Source organism: Trichomycterus rosablanca, chromosome 7, assembly GCF_030014385.1.
Source record: "Trichomycterus rosablanca isolate fTriRos1 chromosome 7, fTriRos1.hap1, whole genome shotgun sequence".
Lineage (NCBI taxonomy): Eukaryota > Metazoa > Chordata > Actinopteri > Siluriformes > Trichomycteridae > Trichomycterus > Trichomycterus rosablanca.
The window spans coordinates 11,230,001-11,246,815 of NC_085994.1; the positions used below are offsets into that span (position 1 = coordinate 11,230,001).

The 16,815-nt window shown below is 39.1% G+C and overlaps 1 protein-coding gene across 2 annotated transcripts in view; it reads left to right on the forward strand.

The window, feature by feature from the left end:
• gnai3 (guanine nucleotide binding protein (G protein), alpha inhibiting activity polypeptide 3) overlaps positions 1–13,253 on the forward strand; it is a 66,939-nt gene extending 53,686 nt beyond the window's left edge. For both annotated transcript variants that reach the window (XM_062998977.1, XM_062998976.1), the window contains 5 exons: positions 4,122–4,250; positions 4,342–4,471; positions 6,649–6,802; positions 11,520–11,732; positions 12,770–13,253. In XM_062998977.1, the coding sequence (XP_062855047.1) occupies positions 4,122–4,250; positions 4,342–4,471; positions 6,649–6,802; positions 11,520–11,710 (604 nt within the window). In that variant the 3' untranslated portion in view covers positions 11,711–11,732; positions 12,770–13,253. The remainder of the gene's footprint in view (positions 1–4,121; positions 4,251–4,341; positions 4,472–6,648; positions 6,803–11,519; positions 11,733–12,769) is intronic.
• The last annotated feature ends 3,562 nt before the right edge of the window (positions 13,254–16,815 follow it).

A 16,815-nucleotide genomic window follows, 5' to 3' on the forward strand; every position in this document is an offset into this window, starting at 1 on the left:
CTGATGGTCCAAACAGCATTTTCTGTTAAAGTAAAATCAGTATTCAGATTTATTACGCTAATGGTGGTTTTACTATAATTTTAGTCCAATACAGGTTTCCCTGAAGGAGAAAGCAACCCTGTGACACCATTCATAAGCTGGAAATGAGCATTAAAACATGAAATAATGCTAACATACAGTAAAAAAACAGAAATTATATGAGAAGAAAACAGCCTGTAGGAATAATGTGTGTACAGGGTAGTTTCACTATTGAGTTTGAATATTGAGCTGCCTCAATAGCAGCTGGGTATTTTTATATAAATAAAAATCCTCTTTGGATTTCTTTTGATTAGCAATAACAGGCGTTAATGTTGTTTTTTCAATAAAGCAAGGTGGAGTAAGGGAACTTTGGAAGTTGGTGATACCTGTATCCCCAACTCAGTGTTTACTCAATGCAATTACTTTACTTTCTGCTGTTTGGTAATTGTCTATCCATGGCTAAAGCTTAGTGCCTTTTAAACGACATGATACCAAACTCTGCAAAAGTAGTGTAAAAGTATATCAGTTGTGATGTTATTTTATTTAGTCCGTCATTTCTGCCTTTCTTACCCAGGTAGTATGGCAAATCTTAACACAAGAATTAAATACTGTGTCCCAAAGTGCTTACTACACCCAAAATGTTACAGTTTTTAATATTACAAAATGATTGGAATTACAGAATTGTTACAAGGTACTTGCAGGTACTTGTTTGTATACTGTTAATCTTTATAGTGTGCGCTATTACTTTTGATCCATGTAACTAGCTACTGAAGCCTGAATCTTATATGTCTGTCTATCTACCTACCTTCCTATCTTCGTGTCTGTCTATCTATCTATCTATCTATCTATCTATCTATCTATCTATCTATCTATCTATCTATCTATCTATCTATCTATCTATCTATCTATCAATCTATCTATCTATCTACCCTACCGATCTCTATCCTTCTGTCTGTCTGTCTGTCTGTCTGTCTGTCTGTCTGTCTACCTACCTACCTACCTACCTACCTACCTACCTACCTATCTATCTATCTATCTATCTATCTATCTATCTATCTATCTATCTATCTATCTATCTATCTATCTATCTGTCTATCTATCTGTCTATCTATCTATCTGTCTACCTACCTGCCTACCTATCTTCCTCTATCTATCTATCTATCTATCTATCTATCTATCTATCTATCTATCTATCTATCTATCTATCTATCTATCTATCTATCTATCTATCTATCTATTTGTCTGTCTGTTTGTCTATCTATCAATAAAGACCTTGTTATATAAGAGCATTAGCCTTGAAACCATTTACATTGGTGGGAAGAGGTTTCAAACTGAGAACAAAAGTCATGTAATGACATTACTGAGGAAAAACCCCATTACAGACTCATGTTACATGTGTTTTCTTCATTATTGGATTGTTTAAATGCATGTACATCTGTTAAACTAATTATTGCACAGTAGTTATATCTATCTATCTATCCATCCATCCATCCATCCATCCATCCATCCATCCATCCAGGAATTGTAATGGTGATTAGTTCAGCAGCTGCTCGATCATAACACCCTGAATTAAGAGTTATTTTTAAATAAAAGAAACCATGACTGGTTAAAGTGAAATTCCTATGCAAACTAATGTAAGGTAAAGGTTTTAACTCCTATTAAGTTGAGACACAGCTCTAGTCTGTGAGAAGTTTATCAGGTCGACTGGGACAGGCTCCGTCTTGTTCTCTTAAGTGCATTCGTTTAATAACGGCAGAGACTTCACTTAGCTGCTCTAAAGGGGGAAGTGAGCTTTCCAAGCTGCATTCCAGGCCTCTTCTCTTTCCTTATTCAGTCCTGTCTCTGCCAGCTGCTTTTTTCTTGCCCTGGATTGCGGTTTGAATAATACAGAAATGTTTCCAGTGATGATAATCAGAGAGGGTATTAGTTCTAACTACTGATACATTATTTCCTTACACTCCCATGCTGAGTTTAAGTCAGAAAGATTGCAAAAATAATAGTCTGTGTGCACAGTAAATCTTTATTTTGGAACCCTGTCTGTCTGCGGGAAGTTGCGAGATTGGCCAGTGTGTAGTCATGCCATCTTACGTCGAGCATCCCAGTGTTCATTACACTTGCCTTTTACACTGTCTCAGCACTTTTGGGTTAGTTGCTTCTAAGTGTTTTGTCTTGTCAATTACATAAGTAATTGTTGTTGCTTTAGTAGGTGTAGGTGTTGGTTTATAAGGAACATTGTATGTTATTTAACTGTTAAGCAAGTCATCTTTTATTAAGACTGTTAGCTAGATATGAGCTTTGTTCCACTACCATACAGTGCATCTTATTTAAAGATTTTAAGTGAGTATTGCTCATGTAGCTGATATTGTCGTGACCCTGAGAGCAGCTCCAAATTAATAGTTTAAATAGTTTAATACATTTAGATTTTATTCGTTATTGACAGTAGTTCTGCATCTCATGATTTTCATTGTTGATTAAAATGTTGATTTCTTTATTAATCAGTTAGTTGGTTTATTTTTTTAAATATATAATAAATTCCACACATGTTGAATTATATTTAACACACACTGTGCCTTTTCCATCCATCCATCCATCCACCCACGTATCCACCCATCCATCCACCCATCCATCCACCCACGTATCCACCCATCCATCCATCCATCCACGTATCCATCCATCCACCCACCCACAAACCCCCCACCCATCCATCCATCCACCCACTCATCTATCCACCCACCCACTCATCCATCCATCCGTCCACCCACGTATCCACCCATCCACCCACGTATCCATCCACCCACCCACAAACCCACCCACAATACACCCATCCACCCTTCCACTCATCCATCTATCCACCCATCCATTCATCCACCCACCCACAAACCCACCCATCCATCCACCCACCCACAAACCCACCCATCCATCCATCCACCCACCCACAATACAACCATCCACCCACCCACTCATCCATCTATCCACCCATCCATCCAACCATACACCCACCCACTTATCCATCCATCGACCCACCCACAAACCCACCCATCTATCCACCCACAATACACCCACCCATCCATCCACCCACCACAGACCTGCTGTATTAAGGACTTACTGCTGTGGCACAGTGAGTTGTGCTGTTGCCTCACAGCAAGAAGGGCAAGAAAAATTCCCCAGAGGCACCCAGGTGGCACAGCGGGATATTCCGCTAGCACACTAGCGCCGAGATTCTGAACTCTTTGGTTCCAAACTCAGCTCTGCCATCGGTCGGCTGGGCACCATCTAGCGGGCATAATTGGCGGTGCCTGCAGCAGACACGTTTCTGCTAGGGCGGGATGACCGGACTATGTTGGTGGGTTGACCGGACTATGTTGGTGGGTTCTTCAAACGCTGTGTAAGGACCCTGATTGGCAGACAGATAGGCACCTGTGCAGAATGCATGGGTGAAAAAGGGTTCCGCTAAGGGCTGTGCGCGAGTCTGAAGAGGCGTGAGCAGCAATATACCCACCTCGACTGCAATCAGGGATCCCCAGCCACGGAGGATGAATTGACTATGCTATATTGGGAGAAAAATGTGAGAAAATGCATTAAAAATTTCCCAGCTGGACATCCAGGGTCCTCTCCTTGTGGAGTTTGCATGTTTTCTCTGTGTATACATGTGGGTTTCCACCCGGTGCAGCATTTTTCCGTTAGGTTGGAAATATAATTTATTTTCCTTTAATAATATGAAATATCATTAAATACATTGTTACATTGTGTTTTCTTAGGTTCTATGTTAAATGTGGTTTAAAAAACTAAAATGATTGTGACAAATATGGGAAAACAGAATAAATCAGAAAAGAGACAACACTGTAGTACTCAGTAATAAAGTACAAAGACGCCTATTAACGTGTTCAAACAAAGGAAATACTTTAGATTCAGAACAGAGTGAGTAGTCTGCTAAAAGTACTCCGTGTGACAGGAAAAGTAGATGAAAGAACAAATAATTGAATGTTTACCAAAAATAAAAAGGAAAGGAATTTAATCATTACCATATTTAGTTTTTTTAAAGCTGATAAGTGCTCTCTTTTGCTACATTTTGATGCTCATGCCACTTTTATTGTCTTTCACAGTTATCTGAACGATCTGGAGCGGATATCACAGCAGGGCTACATACCCACACAGCAAGATGTGCTGAGAACTCGTGTCAAAACCACTGGCATTGTGGAGACTCACTTTACCTTCAAAGAGCTCTACTTTAAGTGAGTAAATTCCTTTGTAAACCTTTTTACTTCTCATGTATGTAACCCTTCTGGTGACTGTAAACTGATATCTGGGTGTGTTTGTGAACAGGATGTTTGACGTGGGTGGTCAGCGCTCTGAGAGAAAGAAATGGATTCACTGTTTCGAAGGCGTCACCGCCATCATCTTCTGCGTGGCCCTCAGTGATTACGACTTGGTGCTGGCTGAGGATGAGGAGATGGTGCGGCAGCTATAGTTTAATCCTGTGACATTTTAGACACCTGATCTAAGAGCTGGCGGGGGGGTTTCTTCTAAAACTGAAACAATTCATTTTTCACCGACAGGAGGCTTATTTGATTAGTCCTGCTGGAACGTTTGTGTGACAGGTTGTAGGCTTAATTAAGTTGCCTATTACCGCAGAGCAGTAGCCGAGTCAGACTCGTTCTGTCCGTGGAGCTAAAAGTTTGCTCACCTGAGTTTTCTGTCAGTCAAAGCAGAGTATCCTGAACTAGCGAACTTAGCAATTGATGTGCTTTTGACTCTATTTGGCTCTGTGAATTAACATTTTCTGCTCTCATCTACATCAAAAGCAAGTACAGCTTACAATTTACAGCTAGTTGTAACTGAAATTGAACCAAGAATTTCTATAATGCGCTCACAGAAACAGGCTCAGCCGCTGCATTGAATGGATAGGTAGGGCTGTTCTATCTTTTCAAAGTAAATATTTCAAAATAGCAAAATTGGGGGAGTGGGGTTTGGGGTGGGGTTTGGGTTGGGGGGGCATACGTTCAGGGTCGGCACACGGAAGGGGGCGCATGTCCCAAAAGGTTGAAAACGCCTGCTCTACAGGACCCACGGCTGTATGGCGTATAGAATACTGCAATCTTTTCACTAGACATATTGGACAAAAGCGTCCTAAAGGAACTTTAAAGAGTTCTCATCCCATAGGTGTCAGTCAGTGTCTGATAAGGGAATTAAAACTAAATTTAAATTTACATTTGGCACATTCTTGCACAAATACACAGTGTGTCGTATGGTAATTCGCTCTCGTTGTGCATATGTGACATGAACGAAATAAATAATTCATTACATAAATAATTTATGTTCCTGAAAAATAGTCTCATGAGTAAAATTACAGCTTGTCATCCATCTGGCAATAGGAAAACCTGGCATCAGTTTTAAAGCCCAGTCAGACTAGAAACGTTATATTCACATTGCTTTGTGAAGTCGGTCTGGTCGGGCTGGAGCTGTAACCTAGCATTTTAACTATTCTATTATTAAACTATTAAAATTAACTGAGGTGGGACATTGTAGCCTAGTGGTTAAGATACTGGACTAGTAATCAAAAGGTCACTGATTCAAGCCCTACCACTGCCAGGTTGCTGCTGTTGGGCCCTTGAGCAAGGCCCTTAACCCTCAATTGCTTAGTCTGTATACTGTCACGGTACTGTAAGTGGCTTTGGATAAAGGTGTCTGCTAAATGCCGAAAATGTAAATGCATATCAGGTCCTTTATATTGCATATCTGGCAAGAAGGTCCTGGGTTCGATCCCCAGGTGGAGTGGTCTGGGTCCTTTCTGTACGGAGTTTGCTTGTTCTCTCCGTGTCTGTGTGGGTTTACTCTGGGTGCTCCGGTTTCCTCCCACAGTCCAAAGACATGCAAGTGAGGTGAATTGGACAAACAATGTTGCATATCCGAGGCACAGTTAGCAAGCCAAACATACATCCCCCATTAACAATAAAAAGCATTACTATAAAATACAGTTACATTTTGTCAGTTTTACCACCGTTTCATTAAATTCAGGGTCGCGGTGGGTACCAATCACTGGATGAAAAATAGAGAACACCCTGAACAGGTCACCAATCCATCACAGGGCACACTCACCCATGCAGGCTGGTCAATACTAGATAGATATAACTAGATAGTTATATCAGACACTTCACACACACACTTATACCAAGGGGCAATTTAGTATCTTTTATTAGCCTGACTGTATGTCTTTGGACTGTGGGGGAAAAAACGGAGTACCCGGAGGAAACCCACACAGACACGGGGAGAACATGCAAACTCCACACAGAAATGACCTGGATCGCTCCACCTGTGAATCGAACACAGGACCTTCTTGCAGTGAGGTGATGGTGTTAGCCACAAAGCCACTGTGCCGCCCTGTCCCTACATTATCTGTCACTACTGGATTAAATCTCAGACTGTAGACTGTTATAGCAGCACTTCTGTTACTTTGAAACTGCTGTGTTATCACATCAAGCTTTGCACAGAATTTGGCTTGTATTCCCAGTTCTGTTGGACTGGAACTTGGCAGTGCAGAATAGCTTTTCCAGTTAAAATGAAAATCATTTTGCATGTTAGATTTCTTCCAGCATTAGTCGATCTGTATCTGCTGTCTTTCTGTGTCTGCAGAACCGAATGCACGAGAGCATGAAGCTGTTCGACAGCATCTGCAACAACAAGTGGTTCACTGACACTTCCATCATCCTCTTCCTCAATAAGAAGGACCTGTTTGGGGAGAAGATCAAGAAGAGTCCTCTTACCATTTGCTACCCTGAGTACTCTGGTGAGTAATCCTATACTCAGGATAGATTCTGGGCTCCTTTTGGGGGAGGGTGTGTGATGGTTGATCATGTGTTATTTGCAGATAATCTTTCCAAATGTAGAAATTATGATTTTGATTTATTTGATGCATTGCATTGTTCCTTTACTTGGCTTGCTATTGATCAGCTGCTCGGATAAAACATTTCAGTCAAGCCGGTGTGCCTATATTTACAAAGAAGTTAGTTTTTCATGGGTCAATATTTTATTCTTTTCTTGGTCCATCAATTCTTCTTGTTCTATTTTAGAGCGAGTACATTTGGTATACAATTTTCTCCACAGACACTGCCACTTCTAGTAAAAAGGGTAATAAGAAATTCACCTTTTCAGTCAGCTAGCTCAATCTCACATTGAAAAAAAATTAGAAGGCCATCGGTCGGCTGGCCGCCATCTAGCGGGCATAATTGGCAGTGCCTGTAGCAGAAATGTTTCTGCTAGGGCGGGATGACCGGACTATGTGGGTGGGGTCTTCAAATGCTGTGTAAGGACCCTTAGCAGATAGAGAGGTGCCTGTGCAGAATGCGTGGGTGAAAAAGGGTTCCGCAGAGGGCTGCGTGCAGGTTAGAAGAGGTGTGAGCAGCAATATACCCACCTCGACTGCAACCAGGGATTTCTCCCAATTTTAGTGTAGTCAATTTGTCTTCCTCTGCTGGGGATCCCCAATTTTTGCAGTTGAGGAGGGTATATTGCTGCTCACACCTTCTCTGACCCGCGCACAGCTCTTAACGGAACCGTTTTCCACCTATGCACTCTGCACAGGCACTTCTATCCGCCAATCAGGGTCCTTGCACAGCGTTTGAAGACCCTGCCTACATATTCTGGTCATCCCTCCCTGCAGGCACTGCCAATTATTTAGAAATTTTTGGATTGATATTTTACTTTTTTTTTTTTTTTTTTTTTTTTAAAGTTGATCAGAGTATGCTAGGAGAAGACTAAGTGCTGCTTTACTGGTAAATTGTGGTTGTACAAATGGCAATTATGCCTTCATCAAATAATTGTGCTTTAATTAAATTTTTCTTTGGTTTAATTAAAATTTTCTTTGATTTTTCTTTGGTTTGTTTAGTGTCCCAAAAGGTGAATTTCTTACTCATTTACCAGATGTGCCAATAATCGTGGACGGGACTGTATATGGTCTTTGTAATTTGTCCGCCGTTCACAATGTCCTGTTCTCACCAGTGTAAAAACCCAGAAAGTAAAGTGCCAAATTTGACAAATTACATTACTTTGTTCCTGGCCTCTAGAGCAGATCACATTTACACAGGTAATCCACATCCGTGTTTGCTTGAATCAAATCCCAGACCCTTGATTAAAGGCAGACCAGAGATCTGCACTGGTTTTGCACCCTGGCTTCAACAGTGTTTTCACACATCTGTACAGACTGTACTTTTCATATTTATTCTTGTGGGTTACATACAGCATTTAGAGCCAATGAAAATCCTAGTCCTCGTTTTCCTTTTTTCTTTTTTTTAATGCATTAATGTGCTAGTTATTTTAACATAAAAATTTGCAAATAATACGTGAAGTTCAGACAAAGTCTTATGCTTATGCTAAGTTCACACTACACCACTTTCCAAGTCGTCAGGTTGCTGTACAGTTCACACTACATGACTGGATCTCTTGTAATCGGGAGTCTTTCAAGTCGGTGTGGCTTTCACACTACACGACTGATCGGCGATAGGGGGTTTCACACTACACCATCTATCACCAACTGGAATCACAGGCGAGCTTCTCTGGTCTCCTGAACTACGTTTTGTCACGAAAAGAAACGCGAGAAGTGACGAGGGGTTAAATGATACCACGTCCAAAAATGCACGTCAACAAGTAGCGAGCGATCAAAGTTTTTGCGCTGATGTGCAGCATAAAATCAAGGAGAAAAAATAAATGAATCTGAGTGGATTTGGCTACGCGAACAGTATGGATTGTTCTATAGTGAGTTGGAGGTTAATAAATACTTTGCAATGCAACGTTGGTGTTTTGTAGAGAACGATCAGGTCAGAAATACTGTAAAACTTGTGTGTATGCTGATGTATTCTGATATAAACTATATTATACACCTGTTCCACCTTTTTACAACTCCTCCCCTGCGTTTCCCCTCACACCGTATCTTGCGTTCTCACTGGCTGTTCGACATAGCACTCATTGCCAGTCGGGCAACTCAGATCCAGATATCTGGCAAGCTTGAAATCTCTCGTCGGATTGAGTTGTTAAGTAGTTCACACAGCGATTGAGAGCAGAGTTTCGATCGCCGAGCAAACGCTGAGTTGTTCCTGAGCCAGCAAATCTAGCGCCGACCAGTCACCGAGCAAAAATCGTGTAGTGTGAACTAGGCATTAGATGGTTCACTGTGAACTGTTATAAAGTTGAATCCCTTTCCCACAGTTACTAAAATGATCATTTTCTGCCTGTGTGATTTGAGAAAATAATAAAGAATAGTGCTTGCCTCGATTTAGCAAAATAGAGGTGAATCTTCACGTTCAGGTTTTAAATATGAGTGCGAAGTATGGCTTCTCAATATGCTGTAATAAAAAAATGTTTACTAGGCATCATTCTTCATCCTGGATTCTCTCTGACGGCTTGTTTAACGTTTTACTCCGTCTATGTGAATATAAAGGATTTATTATGGTTTATCTGTCTGTAGAGACTTTTTTAATAACACTGTCAAGGCGAGAAAGAGCTGCAGATAATTCAGCTATTGGATCACTGCTCACTTAAATGGAAGAGAATAAAACATTTGGCTGCGAACTGATTTTGTTTTTAAATGGTTGAAGTTTTTTTATATATTAAAATATATTTAATTATTTTAATTAAAACACATTAAAAAGTTTTATTTATTACATCATGTACGAGGGATCGACAAAAAGTCTCCGCACTTTTATGTTTGTGTTGGAAACAGTGAGGACGGGAGGTGTAGTAACTATTTGTGTCTGAGAGACTGAGAGAGAGAGCTTATAGTCTGGATTTAGTGCCATCTGATTTCCATCTTTTTGGACGCTCGAAGCTTTAAGGGGAAGAAGATTTTCATATGTTGATGATGTTAAAGCAGTGGTGCATCAGTGGCTATGCGCTCAACCAAAACAGTTTTTGCTGATGGCATTAAAAAGTTGGTACACCGCTGGAAAAAAAATGCATCAGAAGGTGACTACGTACAAAAGTTATGTCATTTGTTTTTTAAATTCGAAGTAAATAGAGTTAAAGAAAAAAGTGCAGAAACTTTTTGAAGAATCCTCGTAGTGTTCTGTGCACTTCAGATCACATGACCACCATGCATGTTTCATGTCCAGTTCGTAGTTTAAGCACATTTTGTTTGCAGTAGTGGTTACAATGGTAATTTAGTTTAGGGTAAAAGTCACATGATGAAGGATTTTTGGGTGCTTTAAATTAAAATGAATGCTTTTTAGCATTATTAAGTTGATATAACATTACTCTTGCATGAGTTTTTGCCATGTCATTAGTAGTGCTGGGTGGTATATCGCAAATATCGATATATTCAATATAACTTTTTACATGATGTTGAAAATGACCATATTCGATATATCAAGTATGTGTAGAATGCACAGGTTACCATTTGAGAAAATTTAAAACGGAGCATAAAAAGAGCTGCGTGGAACGATTTCCTTTGCATATGAGCTGGTGGATGCGTGCAACCACACACAGGGAAACTGAATCACTGAGTCAAAAAGTCAGAAACGACTCTTTTTAAACTAATTATTCATTGGAATCGAATCAGGGAGCTGTGCTCTTATCTATGGTAAAGACTCATTTGTTTTGCTCACTCTGTTGCAGTTCATTTGTTGAAGAGACTCAGATGTATAAACCAATCAGAGCTTCCGATTCAGATTTTGGGTGGAATTTCAATCTCTCTCTTCATTGGTTGTTGTATAAGTGACAGCTTAGTGAACGAATTACCAGTTTCAGCTTTTTACCGCAAAAGCCGTGAGAATAAATGATCTAAAATGGTTTTCATTAGTTAGGTGAACAAGCACAGTTAAATATGGATTTGTATATTCTGGAAACATACATGATGGCCTCCAAGAAGAAAAAAAGTGGATTATATCCCTAATAGAACAACATGGATATAAGATATACAGTATGTTCTCAATTTGAAGAAGAGAAGCTCAGGTAAGCAGCAGTTATGATTTTATGCTGCTGTGTGGTAGATCTGGGTTGCTGTGCTGCTGTTTACCCCATGTGCTTTTATTTTGCAATGATAGCAAAGCAATATCAAATATTAAAAGTTTTCGGGATTTTATGGATGCTCGTTTATTTGAAGTAAAACGGACAACATAAATGTGATTGTGAGATTCTGCTGGTTTGTTTAATATTAATAATATCAAACAAACATATTAATACAAATACAGTCTTGTAATAATACAAAATATAAACACTGTAATTAGTCAGAATTTATCAGAACTACAGTATTTTGTTTTTTTTAAGATAACATAAACAATATAAGCTAAAATACTGGCAGTGGCCTGCCATTGTCTTTAAGTTTACATTATGTCGTATCGTATATCGCCACTTCTCAAAAGCATATCGAGATTTTTGAGTCATATTGCATAGTCCTAGTCATTAGCCATTATCACTTAGAAATGAAAGCTTTGTTCAGGACTTAGTATTCAGGTCTTCATTAATGCTTTATGAGGCTGAGTGGTCTGAACTGATCCTGCATGATCTTTGTTCAGGTTCTAACACGTATGAAGAAGCTGCAGCCTACATCCAGTGCCAGTTTGAGGATCTGAACAGACAGAAGGACACTAAGGAGATTTACACCCACTTTACCTGTGCCACCGACACCAAGCACGTGCAGTTCGTCTTTGATGCGGTCACTGACGTCATCATCAAGAACAACCTGATTGAGTGTGGACTCTACTGAAGTAACGAGGTTCTGTGCCAAGGTATGACCCGCTGTCAGTGTGAGCCTGTGGAATCCAGATTTTTCATGATTTTAACAATCTGCTTGTAATTGCAGAAATTAAGGGTAGGGATTATTAGGTCAAACAGACATGAAGTAAATGAGTTCTGTTGATTTAAAACATCCCTTGCACCTATGAAACATTTAGCAGGTGATTAGGCTGCACTAGATTGTCTTTTGGCAATAGGGTCATTCCTGGGATTAGGTGCCTTTTGGACCTTAATACGTTTTGAAAATGAAACACTGTTTTAATTTGTTTTTCATGTTTTATTATAAAAAGGACGTTATACTTTTCCAAACTAATATTGGTCAAGCTAAATTAAACATGCACCTCGTATACACTGTGACGTCCACCCTGTTACGTATTAGGTTATAACAGGGTGGACCATAACAGGGTGGACATTCTGACATAAAATTAGCCATTAGCTAGCGAGTAAAATAGAAATTTCACTATCATGACATGTCTGAATATTGAAAAATTCCATCTCGAACTGCACACTAGTCTACCTGAATAGAAATAATTCTGTTAGTGATGGCTGACACGATATATCAATAGGGCCGGTTTAAGTGTAAAACTGTTGATTTACTGGAGTTTGCAGAGAATGGTTTGAAAACTTAAAAACATCAAGTGATCAGCAGTTCTGTTGGCAGAAATGCCTTGTTGACAGAAGAGATGGTCAGAGAATGGTCAGATTGGCTTGAGCTGACTGAAAAATAATTGACAGTAATCTAAATAACCTTTCCTAATAACGATGAGCAGCAGTAAAGCATCTTAGTACTCACATGTCCGTCCTGTTTTTTGGGGTGGTTGGTCTAGTAAACAAACAAATTACATTTATTATAAAGAAGAAATGAGTCTACAAAGAACTGTGTATGACTGTGCAGCCTGTATCGCTCATCATAAAGCATAATCTCAGTATCAGATTGACTGACTTCAGTTCCAGTCAGTACATGTACAGGCTATGAATAGACTCTTCATCAGAGAATTTTAAATGACAGTGTCTCCTGTCCTCATTTCAGTCACTGAATGTAGAGGGACTAACTTGAGCAATGGCTCATGGGATGGATCTCATTGTCGCTGCCTATATTGGACTCCAGTCAGGTGATGAGGATGACCAGACACACTGCTGCTACCACGCTGCGTCTACACCGTAGTTCTTATACGAACGTTCTCCGGACAGTCCCGTTTCCTTTCAATCTTTGTTTCTTTCTAGGGAGAAATAAAGATGAAGGATTTCTGTGCATGATAAAGTTCATTCCAGTCATTGTTTGACTAAATAATAGTTGCACTTGGTATTACAGTATTTCCAGTAGAACTATGCACAAAGACCAAACTCAAACCGTTTCCTTGAGATGCATCAGCCCTTCTGCCAAAAAAGGAACATCCGACTGTCATCCACAACATAACTGTGACTTCTCTGAAGAGTAGATTTCCTCTGAGTAGTTTTATAGGTAAGTTATTGAGGTTTAGGTGTATCTTTTAGGAGCAGGTTTAATTTTAGTATAAATAAAAGCAAGATAAATGAAGTGCTCACATTAGAACTTTGCGTTAGCTTTTAGGCCGAGGTGTTGCATTAATTATAGATAACTTTAAGCAGAACGGTAGCTACACAATTTTTATGTTTTTCCTTTTGTAGTTGCTAATTATAGACCACTACAGAAGAATCTGACATGTTCACTAAAACTGTGTATGAATAATTGTTATACTGCATGGTAATTGAGCAGCGAGTGAATCGAGAACACTGTTACAGTACATGTTTTAGATGTGATTTTTTTTTTTTTTTTTTTTTTTTTTTTGCATGGAGGTTACATTTGCATATGTTGCTTAACATTCTGAAACGGAATCACTCAAGCTTAAATGCCGGGCTGGTTAACATGTAGCTAACCCTTTTTTTAATGCCACAAATATGTTTTAACATGTAAATAGCAGTGTTACTTTCTTTTACATAGATTCTTACTTTTTAGATAGACATTTTCATGAAAGGACCTACAGTGTACTAAGTAGTTTGCTCTGATACTGATAATTTGTGCATTTTATAGTGACCAAATAGACAAACAAGGTATATTTTCGATCAAATAAGGCCTGATTTAGAAGAAAAAATCCATGAATGCCGTACATATTAGTTTTGTTTCATGATATAGAAATGAGAGTCATTTTTTTATCAGTTTTCTTTGTTACCACTAATGACGTTTAAAGGGGAGGGTAGCACTTTTTAATTGCATTTTTTTTTTTCTTTAGTATGGGGTTAAATTCTTAAATTCAAGTTGCTGAAATCTGCAGAGAAAGGTGTTGAGAGCAAGAGAAAAAGTTCAGGTAACAATAAACCAGTCAGCATAAAGAAACCTTTTACTTTTGTAAATGTAAATGTAATATTTTTAATGCTAAATGTCCATTTATATAGAATTATACACCAATCAACCATAACATTTAAACCACCTCCTTATTTCTACACTCACTGTCCATTTTATCAGCTCCACTTACCATATAGAAGCACTTTGTAGTTCTACAATTACTGACTGTAGTCCATCTGTTTCTCTGCATGCTTTGTTTGCCCCTTTTCATGCTGTTCTTCAATGGTCAGGACTCTCCCAGGACCACTACAGAGTAGGTATTATTTAGGTGGTGGGTCATTCTCAGCACTGCAGTGACACTGACATGGTGGTGGTGTGTTAGTGTGTGTTGTGCTGGTATGAGTGGATCACACACAGCAGCACTGATAGAGTTTTTAAACACCTCACTGTCACTGCTGGACAGAGAATAGTCCACCAACCAAAAATATATCCAGCCAACAGCACCCCGTAGGCAGTGTCCTGTGACCACTGATGAAGGTTTAGAAGATGACCAACTCAAACAGCAGCAATAGATGAGCGATCATCTCTGACTACATCTACAAGGTGGACCAACTAGGTAGGAGTGTCTAATAGAGTGGACAGTGAGTAGACACTGTATTTAAAAACTCCAGCAGTGCTGCTGTGTCTGGTCCACTCAAACCAGCGCAACACACACTAACACACCACCACTATGTCAGTGTCACTGCAGTGCTGAGAATCGTCCACCACCTAAATAATACCTGCTCTGTGGGGGTCCTGACCATTGAAGAACAGCATGAAAAGGGGCTAACAAAGCATGCAGAGAAACAGATGGACTACAGTCAGTAATTGTAGAACTACAAAGTGCTTCTATATGGTAAGTGGAGCTGATAAAATGGACAGTGAGTTTAGAAACAAGGAGGTGGTTTTAATGTTATGGCTGATCGGTGTAGATAAGAGCTCTCTGTTCACCATAGATTATTGCATTCTGGAACTTTAAGTCTAGCGTTTGTTTGTTTTTTGGAAATAATATGAATCAGTACAAATGAGCAACAAAGTAATTGTAATATAAGGTTACAATGTTTTAATATTCTGCTGTTCTCTACAGTAAAGTCTGTTCCCGAAAGTTGTTTAGTAACGGTCAAATCGCTGACCTTATCTTTAATCCACAGGTTGTTATACTAAGTATTACAAACCATTTGTTGATGATTGAGACCCGTTGTAGTAATTTGAACCTTATAAGCTGGTAGTATATGATTTAGATCCACTATAACAATGATTTAAAGGGCCCAGATTTAAAAAGGTGTGGTTATTTGAACATATGTAAGGTTGTTGGATGTACTTTGTTAATCCTGTGGATTTTTATTTTGTAAAACACTAATTAAACATTATGAACTGCTTTGTGTCTTTTATACCAATTTAAACTGGATATCATGTTCTATTGTGGTCTAGTTAAGCCTGAAGCTTGCCTTTTGGGTCACTAAAAGTCACAAACACAATGTGATGCAGTGTTTGAGAGTGTAAGTGGTCATTTGGAAATGTGTTTTATTTTAGCAGGTGGGTTTTTAGTCGTGCCTCTTTATACAACACAGTTTTGTTTGAAACAGTTTTAACCCAAGTTGTTCTTGTTTTTTTTTCTTTACTGGCTCGCTAATTTCTGTGACACTGAATTACAAACTCCTACACTGTTACAAGCTCTTCTGTCTGATTTTGGAAACGGATTTGGTCTGTTTTCATGTTTGAGATTCAGATCCAACCAAAATATTGGCCATTGACCACTGACATGCCATTGACATGACATCAGTTAGTAACACTTTACCCCCATCACAATACTGACATAAAAATGTCACAAACCTATCATGCTAGATGTCATATGCTGTCAGTAAGTGTTATGTAACTAGTAACAATCATTTTCATTAAAGCTTTTTGTGATGTCATAGCTAGGGCTGCCGCGATTGGTCGACCTAATCAATAGCGTTGACGTCAATATTTTAAATCGATGCATCGTTTTTAAATCTGTGTTTATAAATGATTGCTTTTAATTTCTACAACTTCTCCATTCATATAACCGTTTATATGATTTCCCTTAGCACTACTTGTTGCGTACTACACAGCAGCACTAGCGTGATCTATATTGTTTCATTAAGCTTCTTAATCATGAGATCTTGGAATACCGTATTTCTTAGCGAGTTTACAAAAAAAGGACTGAACTGCTAAGTAACTTATCAACCAAAAAAAGAGGTTTAACACGAATAAAAGGGGTGCAGGGGAGTACTGTCAAAAAGTTTTTAACTCACCTCTGATCACGGTCTTGGAGAGACTTTGTGTGGGATTCCTCTGGGTATTCTGGTTTTCTCTGTTCTCTCAAATCATCAGTGTTTGTTTTCCCAACACCCAATTTACTGAATCATTACACTGATGAGCCAAAGCATTCTAACTATTTGCCTAACATGCTATCAAAACAGCTTTGATACCCTTTATACATCCTGGTAACAGGATGTTACCAGCAGGTCCTTCAACTTATGTACTTAGTGAGATGGATTGTTCAACAACACATCCTGGTGCCTCTTCCTTGGGTAAGCAATGAATTGCTTGGCTGTCCACATAATATTAATTCAGGCAACCTTCTTTCAAAGCTATTATATCCAGTTCCAGAGCTCATGTGCTTATTGTTGCCACTTTTGACTATGCAGTACCATACACAAAGGGGTGCAGAACTGTCTGCTATGACCTATTCATCTTATCTGCACTATTAA